This window comes from Perna viridis, chromosome 6 (assembly GCF_037379345.1).
Source record: "Perna viridis isolate PV_CMFRI_1.1 ecotype Kerala chromosome 6, ASM3737934v1, whole genome shotgun sequence".
NCBI classification, from domain to species: domain Eukaryota; kingdom Metazoa; phylum Mollusca; class Bivalvia; order Mytilida; family Mytilidae; genus Perna; species Perna viridis.
Genome location: NC_142450.1, coordinates 19,110,857 through 19,129,355, shown reverse-complemented (window position 1 = coordinate 19,129,355; position 18,499 = coordinate 19,110,857). Strand labels below are relative to the sequence as shown.

Below are 18,499 nucleotides of genomic sequence, written 5' to 3'. Positions count from 1 at the left end.
CTAGACCTATGCATTGTAAGTACATTATTTGTGTGTATTCTGATTAAAAGTAGTCACAATAATACTGAGAATGTGTACTTTAAAAACATATATGTAATTTACTACAAAAGTGCATAAATATTGTTTACACGTGTGAATAATGTTCCTCCAGTTAGCAGAAAAAGTAAAAATGTGGATTTTCAGTATTATTTATGCAAGTTCATTTTGTGAAGAATTTCCACAATCATCGTACCATTAGCATAATTATTTTGAAAGCCTTATTGTTCCAGCTTGTAATGGTGTGCAACTTTAAGATGTCATTTGTCCTGGGAATTCACAGTGAAACTTTGAAAATTACTTTTTTTAACATGTAAAGTAATGGAAACGTTATAAGTGGTTAGTGAGACCCAAGCATTTTTCTATTAACTGTATCTGACATTTTACACACATTACCCACAATATTAAAGTAATAGAAGCATGACTACTGCGTCACGTTTTGTTAAAAGAAAACACAGAAATTTCCTGGTAGAAAGAAGAATGCTTCTTCAAACTGTCAGCACTTCGCCCTTATTTTTTTATCAAAAAGTTTGAAAATCTTCACTGTATTATCGAGTGTGTAGGAGTCACAAAGTAAACTAGTATTACACCAACACCTTTATTTGCAGGAATGAGGGGACTGGGACCTTTTAAATGTAAATTTTTGAGAAAATAATCGTTTCACTCAACCATTGAAAACAACAGAAATAAGGTTTCTATATTTTCCAGTTATTTAAATAAAAATATTGATTGCGATTGCTGCTGAAATGCTGTAAACATTTTGGGAACATATAACTATGTCAAAGTCTAATGACAAACCTGATTTATTTTTTAACAGTATGTTTCAAATTTCCCGTTGTCTGATTCTTATTAAGACTTACTCTTAACTATTCGTTCGTTTAATTTCATCCCGATCGGTAGCTCCATCGAGGTACAATAAAATATTAGATAAAAATTACTTAAGTTCCTAGTTATATTAGATTTGTAGATTAATAGCCTTCAAAAACGCATCTACATTGTTTTTAAAATAAGGCTAGAGAAACAAACACATTTTAGGGAATTGTACAGCTCTTTATCAAGGGAAGGATCAATTTAAAATCTTTATTTGAGAATAAACACTAAAACTACAAGATGCAACATATTAATGTGCATCTAAATCAAAGTAGGAAACTTGCAGTAACCCGGGAGTTACGTGAAAGGTACATGATGGACATACAGGGAATTTTTCAATCTTATTTTCGCTAATTTTCTTTGAGGGTTACTGTCATATTCTGTACACGACGCGGAAAAATATCTCCTAGTTGTGGAAATTAACAAACCAAATCTAAATACATGAACATAAAATACAAATTGTGCAACTTACATCGGCTAACGTCTTAAAAATAAATGCATAAAAAAAGATATGTATCAACGAAATAAATAATACATTAAAACAGTTTTAATTTATGTATTATCTTTCTGTTACGGACCTATTACTTTGGGGTCATAGTGCAACCGTAAAACAAGTAAAATTCAGAACAATACTGTAATGTTAAAAATCATCAACCATAATATAGAATAATATAGAATTAATTCTATTTCTCAAACTTAAGTAAGGTATACACAAATATTCTTCCTAGATACTTCTTTCAGGGGGTAGACCTAGGGTAAGGGACACAACACTTACAAAGCATTGGAAGGTTTGTATTCATCTTTTTACATCAATCTCATGTAATCATCAAAGTGGTTTTATTCTGTTTCAAAGGAAAGCTTGAAAGGCTTTTCTCAAATTGAATATGAAACAAACATATCAGTGATTTTAAGAGTTATGTCCCTTACTCAAGGTTTACCTCCTTAATTAAACTTTCAAAAGCTCAAGAACGCAAGCAATATTTTAAAATCATTTCGCCCTCCTTTCTTCCTTTGGCTTTCAAGACGTGCAATTTTGTCTATGGCTTCAAAGTCTCGTTTTGAAGTCTTAATTAGTGATCGAGGCTGTCTATTCGAACTATCCATTCGCATTACACGTTTTTTGTTCAAAAGATCGTTTCAGATTTTTACTACTTTAACTCAGCTACATAAGCCAGAAGCGATTTAATATATTCATGCGCTTTATCCGTTTTAAAGTTAATCATTCGTCACATGCTTTATGTATAACCGAGATAAGCAGAGTATTACATAATTTTAACTAAAACACTTTTAAAAACAAATTATAAAATTCGCTGTATGATATTTTTTTCTTTATCACAGAGGACCATCTCAATTTTCCATAATAAATTAAACTATTTCAATTGTCGACGTGTTTTCTATCGATTGCATTTTGAAACGCGACACGTATTTTCAGAGGTAAGACATTGTAAATTTTTAAATAATATATAATTTTGTTCTTTATACTAACGTACGTGCAAATACACACCAGATATTTCAGTCATACCGAATTTTAGTTTTCTACTACATGCATTAAGCTCAAGAGGGAAAGTCGTTTTATAATTTCATTTTAATAAATTATGATATTCATTTGCAATCAAGGAATATGTAAGTAAAATTTAATGTACATAGATATTAAGCATACACAGAGAGAATGCAATAGATTTCATAGTCTTCAAAGTGCTTCAGAGAAGCAAAATCCAAGCACAGTAGTGTTAATTTTGTAAAAAGTGGTAAAGAAAACAATTATAACACAGCAAGACCGTTAGTGTGTTTCCCAGTATGGCAAATCTATATAAGCTACCATTAATAAAATGTTTAAAAACATCATGTAAATATATCTGGGGAACAGTTTTCTTCGGCTCCGTTGTTTTAAAATTGATTTACTCGTTACAGAAAAAAATTGTCTATCATTTTGTTTTCTTCATATGTACAAATAAACAAGGGTTGTTAAGAAAGACACTCGATGGCATTAGGAATATTTATAATTTGGTACTAATGTGGGTTCAAATTTAAATTCATGGCTGTAAGGAAAAAATATAACATTGGTGCGAATAGCGGATGATAGCCTTTTGATAATAGTTTTCTTTTAGAATGGCAACTCCCTACCTGAAAGAAAAGTGGAGCAAAGCTTTTGATATGTTTGATCTGAACAACGACAATGTTCTCACAATAGCAGATGCGCATATATATGCGTAAGTACTTTAATATCTAGGTTGACTGTGCCTTATTCTTTCTATATAGTCTTCTACTTCTTATATATGGCATTTAACGAACAAACATCGGCAATTTGATGTAAAATAAAAAAAAAAATCACCGAATTTTATATTCATATTTTTATCTAAAAAGCCTAAACATTAGAGATATATTTTTTTCAATATTTTACAAAGATTACGCAGTAAATATTCTTTTTCGAGCACAAAAAATACGGTAAGAACCAGTAAAAAGAATACTTATCAGATATTTTCTCACATTTAAAAAAAAAATTGGACACCAACGGCTGTTTTTTTTTCAACGTGTTTGTTTTCTAAACCAATTACAGTTTCCATTTCCTTTTTAATAAAACTTTCTCGCCATTTCCTCCTCAGAAGGAACATTTTAGAAATAAATGTTTATTATTTAACCATGCATTGTAAAATATTTTTTCAAAAAGATTATGATATATAGTCTATAAAGCATGGTAAAAAAGTAATGAACACGTGACAAAAATATCGGGCAATACATGGGCTGCGTCTATTAATTAGTACTATGAGAATCGAAAAAGATCACGTCACGGAAACTCCATTTTATCATTGTTTTGCCACTGGCTGGTCATTTTGTCGTTATTTTAACCGTCACTATCGCTCGGGGTAAAACAATGCGACATAGGTTGTGAGCCTGTGGTAAAACAATGATAAAATGGATTATCGCTATTACGTTTAAAATCCCTTTGATCTTGATATACAAGGCGATATATAGTCGAGAATGAACCTTATCGTATAACTGCACAACATAAATGATGTCACGTAGCACTCCGCCGTAAAATAGTCCCGAAAGGAAATTGATAAAGATTACCCATTTTGGTTAGGAACACTGAAAATAAAAGAAAACAAATACCTTACACTTCAGCATTTAGTGAATGAGAAATTCACTCTCCTTAAAAAATAGTAAATAATGTAATAGTTTCCGTAATTCTTTTCTTAAACAATCAATAAAGCTCACTGAAAGTAAAAATTATCGTGTATTTTTCAGAGTAGAATAACGAGAATCGGATATAATGATTTTCGTTGTATGTTTAAACAGCAAAAGCAAAATGATAAAAAAAATATGAACCTGATTTTAAAATTAACATTGATATAATTGTTGATATCTACATAGTAATTAAGTTGAGAGTAACCAAGGGATCCAAGATTATAGCGGTAATCAAAAGAATGTAATCCAGGGACAAAGACCCGACATGGAAAACAGACATACACAACACAGAACATACAGTAACTTAAATCATACATACAAAATAACAAAAGCAAATGAGCAACTTGGACTCCATTAAAAACTGGGATCATGGACCAAGTGCACCGGTAGGGTAAGCGTCCTCTGCTTTTCTTGAAACACCCGCCGATTTGCTCATAAAAAGTCAAGTCCAGGGTAGACAAACGAGGAAAGGAAAACTATGACCCGTTGAATAAATCAATTTTCATGTTGCAGATAGATACACTATTAATAATACTTTACTTCTGCAGAGATAATGCAGTAAAAAGTCAGCAATTGGAAGGTCAAGCTGCCGAGGAATGTAGAAAAAACTACTTCTACGTCTACACAAGTCTTTTTCTCGGATCGGACCACGAAACAAAAGAATCTTTTATCGAGAGATTTACAAAAAAATACAACGAAAAGAGATCAGAGTTTGAGGATGACATAAGAAAGTTGCTGACAACATACATACAAACAACAGATAGGAACAGAGATGGAGCAATTTCTAGAGATGAGTTTAGGGCAAATAGTAAAGCAGTCGGTGTAGGCTCTTTTGTTGAGAAGTTCTTCAGTACACTCCCATTGAAAGAACACGAGAACATACCTAATGAGGATTTTATGAAGTGTTTCTTCGAGTACTACTGCAATAATGACAAGACGAGAGTTAGTCAGTTTGAAAGAGCTGTATGTAACGGATTCGGAATGAGAGATGATATGTAATTTTCAAATGAAACAAAAGAAAACAATGATGTATAAATTACATTTGTAATCATTTGTAATAATCAGTTTTTTAATGTAATAAAACAAATTAAGATATAATAAAAAATCAGCCTATATGTTGTCGTTATTGCTATTAAGTTCTAATGTTGCATGCATTGTAACTTGAACGTTGGATGTAATGCATGCATATTATCATATACTCAATGAAATATTTTTTATGACTTGACCAGATGAGATTTACGGTCAGGTTCAAGGTAACTCCTTTGCAAACCACAATTTTCCAATTCACTTTAGTATGACGGGTTGGTCTATACATATTTCCTAGCATCTTACATCGCGTACAAGAATTGGTATGCGTAGTCTTTCAATTTAAAATCAAACTTTTAATAGAAGAAGACATTTATGAACATGTCAAAGAGATAACAATCCGCGGATGATGAATAACGTCAGCTCAAGACCCCAATGGGTCTTAAATAAACAAGACAAAACCTTCACAGCACAGGCCAAGCTGCAGCTGGTCACAATACAATATTATAGCCATGATTAACGACCAACTGCCCATTTATACTCCAACAATATAAAATTAACTTAAAGTGAAAACAAAAAAAAATGCATACAGAGGCTAGAAATTCCTGAATTGGGACAGGCACAAATAAACAGGGTTTTTATACTTGATCATAACCCTTCCCGTCTAGAACTGGCAACTCTGGAAAACGTATTACACCTAAACACAAATCGGTTAAAACAAACTGAGTCCTTTGTTAAGACAGAAAAAAAAAGAAACTGATTATATGTTACACAAATAAATAATCAAGGGACTACTAGCAGTTAACTGACAAATCAGCCACAGATAAGTTAAAACCTACAAAACCGTTGTCGAATGATGATTGCTTTAATTCAAGTTTGTTATCTTCGAAACGTCTCGTGTAAATTACAAAAGTATGTCGAGTTTCAAGAATAATTTTATGTGAAGGCATTTAAGGTAAGTCTACAGAATAAATACAATTTCATTGCCGCTTTATAAGAAATCACTATTTAAGGACACATACTTTTCTACATTTGACATTTTTACATGTTACTAAACTGCAATTTTATATTTACTGATTTTTGGGTATTTTTTGTGTTTTACAGTATAGAATTTCTACGCTTTTGATTTTGCTATTCATAACCACGTAATATATTAAGGACATCACTCAAACAAAACATGTATAGTATGAAATGTTATTTAAACCAAGTATTCCATGTATGGTTTGTGTATCCAAGGAATATTCTTCTGTTGATCCGTTGCACTCAAGTTTGGATAAAATTTAATCATGTCATACAAACAAATGTGTAGATTCTGTGACTTTTATGCGTAAAATGGTTTGGTACATATCACACGGTCAATAAGATAGTGCTTGTTCTATACATTAATAAAAACGCAACCTTCAAATTAAATCATATAAAAGTTCACACCATATATCAAAAGAAAGAAGTTGATTTGCAGCATACAATAAATGAAAAAAAAATTTAAAAGTGAAAGAAAGCTCCTCGATAGCTTCAATTGTGTTTTACTGCGACGACCCAATTCAGCTTAGGTAAATATTGCAATATAGTTGAGTCCGTTCCTTGTGGACTCAATACACATATTTTGGTATATACGCTCGATTACTGCCAGCTCGGTTGGATTGATATGGAGAAACATAGCTAGGCCAAGCCCCTTAACAGGAGTAACTTATCAGTTAGTCAGTGTAATGCCCAAAATCTTAACTTAGTCTGTCTTAATGTATGTTTGTGGTATAAGGTTTAATTTACTGAATTTCAGGAGCTTATTGCGGAAAATGATATACTTATATTTTTAGAATCTAAAACAGATAATTTTGATGTTCTGAATATTACCGACGGATAAAGCTATTTTGCTAAACACAGATCGGAATGTGATAAAATGTCTGGTGGAATAATAATTTGCTATAAGAAAGTTTTTGAACACTTTTTAAAATTTCTTAATTCTAAATCTGAATTTGTACAATGGATAATTGTTGATAACACATTGATTGATTTTGATAAAAGCCTGTTTATTGGGTGTATGTATTTACCACCAGAAAATACAAAGTATACAAGTAATAAAGCATTTAATGAGGTTGAGGTCGAAATGATAGATATATGTAACAAATTTGATTGTATTCCAATAATTGTTGGAGATATGAATGCAAGAACGAAATTACTGGACGATGTAGTTATCCCTGATGATAGTTTATTTGAAAATTTAGATGAATTTGAAGATAAAAATTTGATGTTGTATCTTTATGATTATCAAATTGTACTCGAAAACCGCATACCTGTAGAACGGACTTCTAGAGATAGCTCGTCGCCCAATAATTATGGATACAAACTTATAGATTTTTGTACACGAAATAATTTGTATATAGGTAATAATGGATTACCTGGAAATGATCGTATGAAAGAATTAGTAACATGTAATAATGTGTTCCCGGTGGATTATTTACTTTTGTCTTCTAAAGTGTTTCTTTTAATAAAATAATTCAATGTATTGGATTTTAATCCCTTATTTTCCGATGTCCATTGCGTTTTGTATTTTGTTTTCACGCTCAAGCGAACACTCGTAGTACTACACATTCCGATGATAATTGTAGTAATACTCCCACGCATGTTAGGTGACGTGACGAGAAGAAAGACCTATTCATTGAGTAAATTTTTAGTGACGCCACAAATATCAAATATCGGCTTTGTTGTCCGCTGAAGGTAATCTAGGTCAAGGTGATGATCTAAATATACGTATAAATACTGCTGTTGACAATTTGTGATCTTTTTAATACTAATGCTGATAAGGTATTTTCATCTCCTAAGGGGAGAAATAAACAAGACCAAGTTTGGATCAATGCAGCATGTAAGGATAAGCGAAAAGCATTCCACAGGGCAAAATATAGATATGGTTTAAAAAAAAAATAATGAAAATCGGGACGCTATGAAACTATCGGGGAAGGCATATAACGTTGAATTAAATAAAAGTTTCAGAAGTTTCCAACATAAATTGGAGTCTGATCTTCGGAATTGTGTCTAAATCAGACTCCAAAAAAATGGAATATTTTGAAATAATTAGATAAAGAGGGGTCTACATTAGATGTAAAGATTACAGTCGAACAACTGTACGATAATGTTAAAGCCCTTAATAAAAGTGATAAAATACGGGACGATAATATTGATGATTTGTTGCAAGATATTGATAATCAGGATATTACTGATATTTTAGATAGAGTGATTACAGAAGATGACATTTTGTCAGCTGTAAAAAAAATATGTAATGGGAAAGCTCCGGGGGATGATGAAGTTGTTTATGAATATATTAAATGCACGGTAAACCAGTTTCTCCGTATTTATTTGAAACTTTTCAATTTGGTGTTTAACTCAGGAATTGTCCCCGATTCTTGGTTGATTGGAATTAATAAACCGTTATACAAAAACAAGGGTGACCCATATAACTTAGATAATTATCGTGCAATTTGTCTGACCTCAAATTTGGGGAGAGTGTTTATGTCTATTTTAAATTCAAGTTGTCGGACGAAATTGATTTGATTACAGATGCCCAGGATGGTTTTCGTAAGGGCTATTCAGTTCAATATAGCATGTTTGTCATGCATGCATTAATTTCATTGTATCTGAGTTCGGAAAAACAATTATTTTGTGCTTTTGTGGATTATAGAAAAGCATTTGTTACGGTATGGAGGGTTGGTTTATGGCGTAAACGTGTTAAAAATAATATTGGTTGGACAATGTTTAATGTTATATTAAACTTGTATACGGACATTAAGTCTTGTATAAGAAATGGGGAATTAAAAAACAGATTTTTCCCGTGTGAAAGCGGTGTAAGGCAGGGAGAAAAGTTATCCCCTTTTTCTTTGCCTTATACCTTAACGATTTTGAGGAATATCTGGATGAAAATTCCGTACATGGTTTAAAGTTTTAAATGAAAAGTTTGTAGATAATTTCGAACTGTATATAAAGTTATTTATCCTCCTGTATGCTGATGACACTGTTATTTTTGCGGAGTCAGCATCAGATTTACCAAAAACACTGCCTGTCTTGACAGATATTATATAGACTGGAAATTAAGTGTAAATGTAACAAAAACAAAGGTGGTAATTTTTTTTCAAAACGGAAATTTCCAAGAAACATTTATTTTAAATTGTTCAATGAAAACTTAGAAATAAAGGATTCATATGTTTATTTGGGACTTTTATTTAAATATAATGGTAATTTTGCACAAGCAATGAAGAAATTGATTGATCAGGCTCAAAAAGCCATGTATGCTCTATACAAAAAGATACAAAATAATTCTGTTCCCATTGATCTTCAAGTAAAGTTATTTGATGTTTTGTTTGTTCCTATTTTAACATATTCTTCAGAAATATGGGGGTTTGAAAATAAGGCTACTGTTGAAAAATTACATCTTCAATTGTGTAAACGCATATAGGGAGTAAGATCATCTACACCAAATTTTATGGTATATGGAGAACTTGTGAGATTCCCACTGGAAGTACATATTAAATTAAAAATGTTGTTTTTGTGGCATATATTAGCTTCTAATTAGAATAAATTGTCAGGAAAATTATACAAATTACTAATGTACGTAAGTGAGTATGATAATTTTAATTTTAAGTGGATTAGTTATATAAAGTCTATATTTGATAATTGTGGTTATAGTGAAATATGGAATAACTTTTAAAAGGTGAATATTAAACAGAGTCTACAAGACCAGTTTATCCCAAGGTGGTTCACTGATGTGAACAATTCATCAAGAGGGGAATATTACTCCGATTTTAAACACGAATTTCGATTGGAACCTAATCTTTTAAAACCAAAATCGGGGCAACGGGTACATATTTGTAAATTAAGGGTTTGTAATATTAAATTTTCTATCGAAACTGGTAGATGACGGAATATACCAAGGGACGTAAGATTGTGTACAGTTTGTGGATCTGGTCTTGGGGACGAATATCATTTTTTATTTGAATGTAATAACAATATCTTTTTAGATATGAGAAGAAAATTTATTCCGAGTTATTATATTAGGTGTCCTAATAGAGAAAAAATATATGGTATGTTAAATATGGTAATGTAAAAGTATTAATAAATTTATCAATTTTCATTAAAAAAATCCAAAAGTTGATTTATCATTTGTATGTTGATGTAATGACTCATTGTTTTTGTCATTGTGCATGTATGTGATTGATATTGTGTAATATTCATATATATATATATATATATATATATATATATATTTATGTGCATTTACTCCTGTTACGCAGTAATGTGCGGCTGAGTTTTCTTAATAAACTAAAAAAAAACTGAAAAAAAGACGAAATCTCATTGGAATAGACTGTTGTCAGTCTAGAATTGCCTGTTTACCATTCGCATCCATTATTTTTCCACTATCACCCCCTTTATGTCATCTTCCAACTTTTGAGAAACCTTCTAGTACGACATTTGCCTTTCTTTGAGAGCGAACACTGAATTTAAATTCGAATGTTCAACATCTTTAACCCTCTGCTTAGAGAGATTGCACATGTGAGCATAGCCTTTTTCCATATATTTATATTGATGATATTGGAGCATGTAAGTGTCGGTTAAATCTTGATTTCAGCCATTTCAATATCCTCTTTACTGGCTTCCATATATTATTTGAAATACCTACTGTCTTCCTTTTTGATTTCAATGTATCAAAATATCAATATTTCTCCTGGAAGTTTTCTAGGCGGGTTTTCTAAAAGTTGAACAGAATTTAGCATGCCATATTTCTGGAATATTTCATTCAGTCTGTTACAAAGCTATGAGTCACATAATTCAAAGGTTTTTTTATTCAGCAGTATTTCCTTTTCTATTGCGGAGTATAGCCTTTCTATTCCAATGATTAGATTTATACTCAGTTTATCAATCGTGGCTTCTACAGGTTCAGTAATTAGTTATTGTTTTGTACTTTTGTTATTTCCTTATGTAGAGAGAAGAGGGGACCATTACATCGTCAGTAGCGTCATTTAAACTTGCAAATATTTAATCTTGTCTGCTTTAAGAGAATAGTTTATGACTTTGAGATTCAATATTTGTCTAATACCCTCATACATGGTTTTGCAAATAGATGAATTACCACGTTGTCAGGGTATATATCTAAAACTTCTACCAGCTCTATCTCACTCTATTTTTAGCATTTCGTTTATTTCGTCCTGTATACCTTGTTCTCCTTTTGTCGAGGAATTGTGTTATTTTGTCCACTATTTGTAATCGTGGCTCTTGGATATATTGTAAAGCTTTATACACACAGAATGTTTTGTTAAATCAATTCCTTCCAATGAAAACATAAATATCAAGTTACAATCTTTCTTCTGATGGCACTGTCTTAAGCGATTCAAAATGTATAAATAATCTTGGCGTGTCATTCGATGAAACTTTGAGTCAGCCAGCGCCGTTTCAAAATATTGCTTCCTTCAGGTACAGAATAACGGGCTATCAGACCATATATTAAAAGATAATGAATTCATTTAAAAGATAAGTGAGCTCTCTTATAACATTAAAGGTAATAGAAGCATGACCAGTGTGTCAAGTTTTGTCAACAGAAAACATAGAATTTCTTGGTAGAAAGAAGAATGCTTGTTCAAACTGTGAGCACTTCGTCCTTTTTTATTTGAAAAGTTTGAAAATCTCCGCTTCATTATCGAGTTTGTATGAGCCATAAAAATAAACTAGTAATATACCGACCGTTTTATTTGGGAGAATGAGGGGACTCGGATCTTTTAAATGTAAATTTTGGAGAAAACAATCTCTTGATTATCCATTGAAAACAAACAGAAATAAGAATTCTATATTTTACAGTTATTTTAATAAAAATATCGATTGCAAGTGCTGCTGAAATGTTGTGAGCATTTTGGGAACAGACAACTATGTCAAAGTCCACTGACAAACCTGATATATTTTGAACAGTATGTTTCAGATTTCCAATTGTCTGATTTGCATAAAGACTTATCCTTAACTATTCGTTCGTTTAATTTTATTCCGATTGATAGCTTCATCGAGGTACAAGAAAACATAAGTTAAAAGCTAAAGACTTTCCTAGTTAGATTAGATTTGTAGATTCATAGCCATCAAAAAGGCATCTACATTTATTTAAAATAAGGGGGACTGGAGAAACAAGCACATTTTAAGAAATAGTAAAACTCTTTATTAATTGAAAGGTCATTTTTAAATCTTTATTTGGGAATATGCACTAAAAGTACAAGACGGCAACAATTTAATGTGCATTTTAATCAAAGAGTAATCAAGGGAACAAAGGTTATAGCGGTAATTAAAAGAATGTAATCCAGGGACAAAGACCCGACATGGAAAACAGACATACACAACAAAGAACATAAAGTAACTAAAATCATAAATGCAAAGTAACAAAAGCAAAGAGCAACTCGGACTCCACTAAAAACTGGGAGCATGGACCAAGTGCACCGGTAGGATAAGCGTCCTCTGCTTTTCTAGAAACACCCTCATAAAAAATCAAGTTCGGGGTAGACAAACGAGGAAAGGAGAACTATGACCCGTTGTATAAATCAGTTTTCATGGTGCAGATGGATAACCCATGACATTCTACGAGTTCATGATGACGACCATAACACTTCTATAGTGATGACTTTAATCTTGTAGCAACGTAACCCTGCTTCAGAAAACTATATGTTAGAGTTCTAGCGCGATACAAAAAGTCTGCGTCAAAGCAATAAACATTCAGTAAATCGGGAATCCGGGAGCCACGTTAAAGAGACAAGATGAATATGCAAGGAATTTTCCCATCGTATTTTACTAATTGTCTTTTAGTGTTACTGTCATATTCGGTAAACGACAAGGAAGAGAGCAATAAACGATAAAAAAATATTTCCTATTTATGAAAACTAAAAAAACCAAAGCTAAATGCGTGAACATAAAATACAAATTGTGCAACTTACATCGGCTAACGTCTTTAAAATGAATGCATAAAATAAGATATGTATCAACGAAATAAATACATTAAACAGCTTTAATTTAGTTTTTTTTAAAAGATGTACTCTTACTTATTTATGACTCATGTGACTGTGTTGGATTAGATTTTAAAAATTATAATTCATGCACACGCTATTGTCAATAATAGTTTCATTTTTAAAAGAAAGAATACAATTTGTTTTTGTAAAATCATTTAGTAGCTACGTATCACAATATTATCATTCTTTTACACACCTATTACGTTGGGGTCATAGCGTAAATTAAAAATTCAGAGCTATATTGTAATGCTAAAAATCATAAACCATAATATAGAATTCATTAAATTTCTCAAAAATAACTAAGGTATATACAAATATTTTTCCTAGATGTTTTCTTAAGGAGGTAGATCTAGGGTAAGGAATACAACTCTTAGAAATAATTGGAAGGTTTGTATTGATATTCTTACATCAATCTCATGTAAGCATCAAAGTAATTTGGACTGATTTTATTCTGTTTCTAAGGAAAGCTTGAAAGGTTTTCGTGAAATTTAATACGATATAAACATATCAGTGAGTTTAAGAGTTATATCCCTTACTCAAGGTCTACCTCCTTAATTAAATTTTCAAAAGCTCAGACACACAAGCAGTAATTTGACATGATTTCGCCTTCCTTTCTTCCTTTGGCTTTCAAGACGTGCAATTTTGTCTATGGCTTAAAAGTCTCGTTTTTTAAAGTCTTAATTTGTGATCGTGGCTTTCTATTTGAACTATCCATTCACACAACACGTTTTTTTGTTCAACAGATTGTTTCAGATTATTTGTACTTGATCTCAGCTACATAAGCCAGAACCGATTTAATATATTCATGCGCTTTTTCCGATTTATATTTTAATGATTCATCACGTGCGTTATGTACACCTGAGATAAGCAGAGTATTAAATAAACTAAATTTTGACTAAAAAACTTAAAAACATGATAAATAAAATAAAATTCGCTGTATTACAATTTTTTTTCTTTATCATAGTGAACCGTTTTAATGCTCCTATATAATTTAAATCATTTCAATTGCCGACTTATGTTCTGTTGATTGCAGTTTGAAACGAGGCAGGTATTTTCAGAGGTAAGTCATTGTCAATTTTCAAATATTTTGTCATTTTGTTCTTTACACGAATTTCACACAACTACCAGCCAGATATATCAGTAATACCGAATTCAGTTTACTCATACTTGCATTTAGTTCAAGAAGGAAAGTCGTTTTAAAATTTCATTTTACTAAATTATAATATTCATTTGCAATAAAAGAATATTTAAGTAAAATTTAAATTACATAGACTTTTAGTATACACAGGGAGAATGAAATCGATTTAATGGGTTTCAAAGTGCTTGAGAGAAGCAAAATCCAAGCACAGTAGTCTTGATTCTGTAGGAAGAGGAAACGAAAACAATTATAACACAGCAAGACCGTTAGTGTGTTTCACAGTATGGCATGTCTATATAAGCTACCAATAATAAAATGTTTAAAACATCATGTAAATAAATCTGGGGAACATTGTCGTCATTTGCACCTTTGTTTTAAGATTGTTTTGTTCGTTACAGATACAAATTATCTCTTCTTTCTTCCTCCATATTTACAAATAATCAGGGTTCGTTAGGACAAAACAACTCGATGGCTTTAGGAGTATTTATAATTTGGTACTAATGTAGGTTCCAGCCGATTCCGTTCCTAGTTAACCTATTAAGATCCATTTTAATTGATGGCTGTAAGGAAAACAGAAAACATTTCTGCGATTGTCGGATGATAATTTTTTGAAATAGTTTTCTTTTAGAATGGCAACTCCCTACCTAAAGGAAAAATGGAGCAAAGCTTTTGTAATGTTTGATCTGAACAACGACAATGTTCTTACAATAGCAGATGCACATATATATGCGTAAGTACTTAAATATTAATGTTGATCATGCCTTATTTTTTTCTATATAGTGACCTACTTCTTTTCATCTACGGCATTGGATGAACATATATCAGCGTTTTAATGTAAAATAGAAAATAAAATCTCCGAACTATTTATTCATAAAAACAAAAGCCTAAACGTTAGAGATATATATTTTTTTCAATATTGTTATGGCTTACAATACAATACAAAACTTCCCTTTGCCCTGCCGTAACAATTGCTAAAATTAATACTCATCAGATAGTTTCTCACATTTTGACAAAATATACGTCAAATGATGGTTTTTCATCGTGTTTGTTTCCCAAACCAATTAACCTTTACGTTTCCTTTTAATTGGAAATTTCTCGCCAATACTCCTCGGAAGAATATTTTTGAATAAATGTTTATAATTTAACCATGTGTTCTAGAATATTTTTCAAAAGATTATGATATATAGTCTACGAAACATTCTAATACGACCTGCTTCAAGTCCTTTCAAGACCAAAGCAGTGGAAAAAAAGTAATGAACACATGACAATCATTTTGTTCAACACATGGGCTACGTCTATTAACTGGTCGTATTAGAATCGAAATAAATCGTGTCACGGAAACTCCTATCATTGTTTTACCACGGGCTGGCCATTTGTGTCGTTATCGTTAAACCCTCACTATCGCTAGGGGTAAAACAATGCGACAGAAATGGCCAACCCGTGGTAAAACAATGATAAAATGGATTATCGCTATTATGTTTAAAATATGTTTGATCTTGCTTTACGATATTTTTTTAATCGAGTCGACTGAGAATGAACATTATCGTATAGTTGCTCGATGTACGTGACGTCACGTAACACTCCGCCAAAAATAGTTTCGAAAGGAAACTTTGAATCACTTATAAAACTTAAATATTCAGTTTAGGAAAATAAAAAATTAAAGAAAACAAATACCTTACACTACAAAACAGCGATAAACAGAACATTTCGTTAGCATGAGAAACTCACTGTCCTTAAAAAATAGTAAATAATGTAATAGTTTCCGTAATTCTTTTTTAAAAAAGTCATTTAAGCTTACTGAAATTTTCGAAGTATCGTTTATTTTTCAGAGTAGAATAACGTGAATTGGATATAATGTTTTTCGTTGTACGTTAAAACAGGAAAAGCAAAATGATTTAAAAAAATATGAACCTGATTCTAAATTTACATTGATCTAATTGTTGATATCTACATAGTAATTAAGCTTATAATACTTTACTATTGTAGAGATAATTCAGTAAAAAGTCAGCAATTGGAAGGTCAAGCTGCCGAGGAATGTAGAAATAACTACTTCTACGTCTACAAAAGTATTTTTCTCGGATCGGACCACGAAACAAAAGAATCATTTATCGAGAGATTTACAAAAAAATACAACGAAAATAGATTAAAGTTTGAGGATGACATAAGAAAATTGCTCGCAACATTAATAAAAATAATAGATAGGAATAACGATGGAGTAATATCTAGAGCTGAGTTCAGGGCACATTGTCAGGCAGTCGGTGTAGGCTCTTTTGTTGAGAGGTTCTTCAATACACTCCCACTGAAAGAACACGAAAACATACCTAATGAGGATTTCATGAAGTGTCTCTTCGAGTACTACTGCAATAATGACAAGACGAGAGTTAGTCAGTTTGAAAGAGCTGTATGTAACGGATTCGGAATAAGAGATGATATGTAAGTTTCAAATGAAACAAAAGAAAAACAATGATGTATAAATTACATTTGTAATCATTAATAATAATCTATTTTTTAATGTAATAAATGTGATGGTAGATTCTTCCTGAAGATATAATAAAAACATTCAGCCTATATGTTGTCGTTATTGCTATTAAGTTTAATGTTACATCTATTGTAACATTAACGTTGGATATAATGCATGCATATTATAAAAAAATGGTAATTTTTATATGAATTGACAACAATGAGATTGATGGCCAGGTTCAGAGCAACTTCTTTTTAATCTACAATCTTCAAGGTCATGATAGTATAACAAGCAGGTCAAAACATGCACCTCTCCTAGCATACATGTACTTACACCGCATACCAAAAATGTATGCGTAGCCTTTCAATTTAAAATCAAATCTTTAATACAAGACCGAAATAGTGAAAATGTCAAAGAGACAACAACCCGCGACCGATGAAAAATGTCAGCTCAAGGCTACCAATTGGTCTTCAATGAACAACGACGAAACACTCACAGCAAAGGCAAGGTTGTAGCTGGCCAAAAGAACAACATTTTACACAGGTACAACGAATAATTGCCCTCTATAAACCAGCAACAAATGTAAACTAAAGGAGAAAACAAATCAATGCATACAGAGGCCCGAAATTCATAACTTGGGACAGGCACACAAAGACAAGGATAAAATACTTGATCAAAACCCTCCCTTTTTAAATCTGACCACTGAGGTAAACATATTACACCTAAACACAAATCAATTAAAGAAAGATTAAGTCCTTTGTTAAGACAGAAATAAAAGAAATTGATTATACGTTACACAAATGAACTTTCAAAGGACTACTAGTAGTTAACTGACAAATCAGCCACATATCATTTAAGAAACTTGACCTAGGGTAAGGGACATAACTCTTGAAATCAGCCATATGTTTGTACAATATTCCATTTCACTCAAGCCTATATCAATTACGACTAAGCTTATTGAACGGTTTAGTCGACTAAAAAGTCAAAATACTACCATAAAATATCGGAGGGATAATACAAGCACGTATTAAGTACCAGTCCACATTAAATGCCGACACAGCAAATAGGAAAGTGATTCATGGTGAATAAAAATCTTTCAAACAAACGATGCTTCTTCAGTCTACATATGCTATACTTTCATACAATGATGATCAGTTTTGCACCAAGATCTGCACGTTTTAGAAAAGCACATCTTTATCTCCCTCTGAAATTTACCAAAAGACCAAATCTAGAACGGAAACTTTTGCAAAGTTTCACCTGATCCATGCTCCCAGTTTTTAGTGGAGTCCGAGTTTGCTCATTTCCTTTTGTTATTTTGTATGTATGATTTTGGTTGCTTTATGTTCTTTGTTGTGTATGTCTGTTTTCCATGTCGGGTCTTTGTCCCTGGATTACATTCTTTTAACTACCACTATAACCTTGGTTCCCTTGATTACTCTTTCAATTCCATGTACAATCTACATGCTACTTACCTCAAAAGCGCAACAGCCATATAAAAACAAAGACTGGTTACATGATCAATAACTGTTTCTGAACAAGAAATGAAATGGAATTCCGAGGTTTTTGACATGCATGAATCATCTTATACCTGATTTTTAGAATGACTACTACTTAATCTTTTGGAAGAACATCTGTAGTTTACAAAGACTGAAAAAAATGGGAATATTTTAACGAGCTTATAACATCAAAAATCTTAATGCAGTACTTTCTCTGTTATATTTCTCACATTACAATCCGAAACATTGTTACAAATACAAGCAA

At 31.7% G+C, this 18,499-nt stretch overlaps 2 protein-coding genes across 4 annotated transcripts; both read left to right on the top strand.

Annotated features, from left to right (window-relative positions):
* Window positions 1–2,251: 2,251 nt before the first annotated feature.
* Window positions 2,252–5,207, top strand: LOC148613960 (uncharacterized). 3 transcript variants are annotated; one of them, XM_088586156.1, is made up of 3 exons: window positions 2,252–2,340; window positions 3,015–3,116; window positions 4,641–5,207. In XM_088586156.1, the coding sequence occupies exons 2-3, from the start codon at window positions 3,016–3,018 to the stop codon at window positions 5,089–5,091; spliced, it is 552 nt and encodes a 183-aa protein (XP_088442282.1). In that variant the 5' UTR covers window positions 2,252–2,340; window position 3,015; the 3' UTR covers window positions 5,092–5,207. The 3 variants fall into 3 exon arrangements, with proteins under 3 accessions (XP_088442282.1, XP_088442284.1, XP_088442283.1); XM_088586158.1 differs by having other exon boundaries at window positions 2,308–2,340; window positions 3,004–3,116; XM_088586157.1 differs by lacking the exon at window positions 2,252–2,340 and adding an exon at window positions 2,402–2,529.
* Window positions 5,208–14,152: 8,945 nt separating this feature from the next.
* Window positions 14,153–16,836, top strand: LOC148613959 (uncharacterized). Its single transcript, XM_088586155.1, has 3 exons — window positions 14,153–14,199; window positions 14,906–15,007; window positions 16,264–16,836. The coding sequence occupies exons 2-3, from the start codon at window positions 14,907–14,909 to the stop codon at window positions 16,712–16,714; spliced, it is 552 nt and encodes a 183-aa protein (XP_088442281.1). The 5' UTR covers window positions 14,153–14,199; window position 14,906; the 3' UTR covers window positions 16,715–16,836.
* The last annotated feature ends 1,663 nt before the right edge of the window (window positions 16,837–18,499 follow it).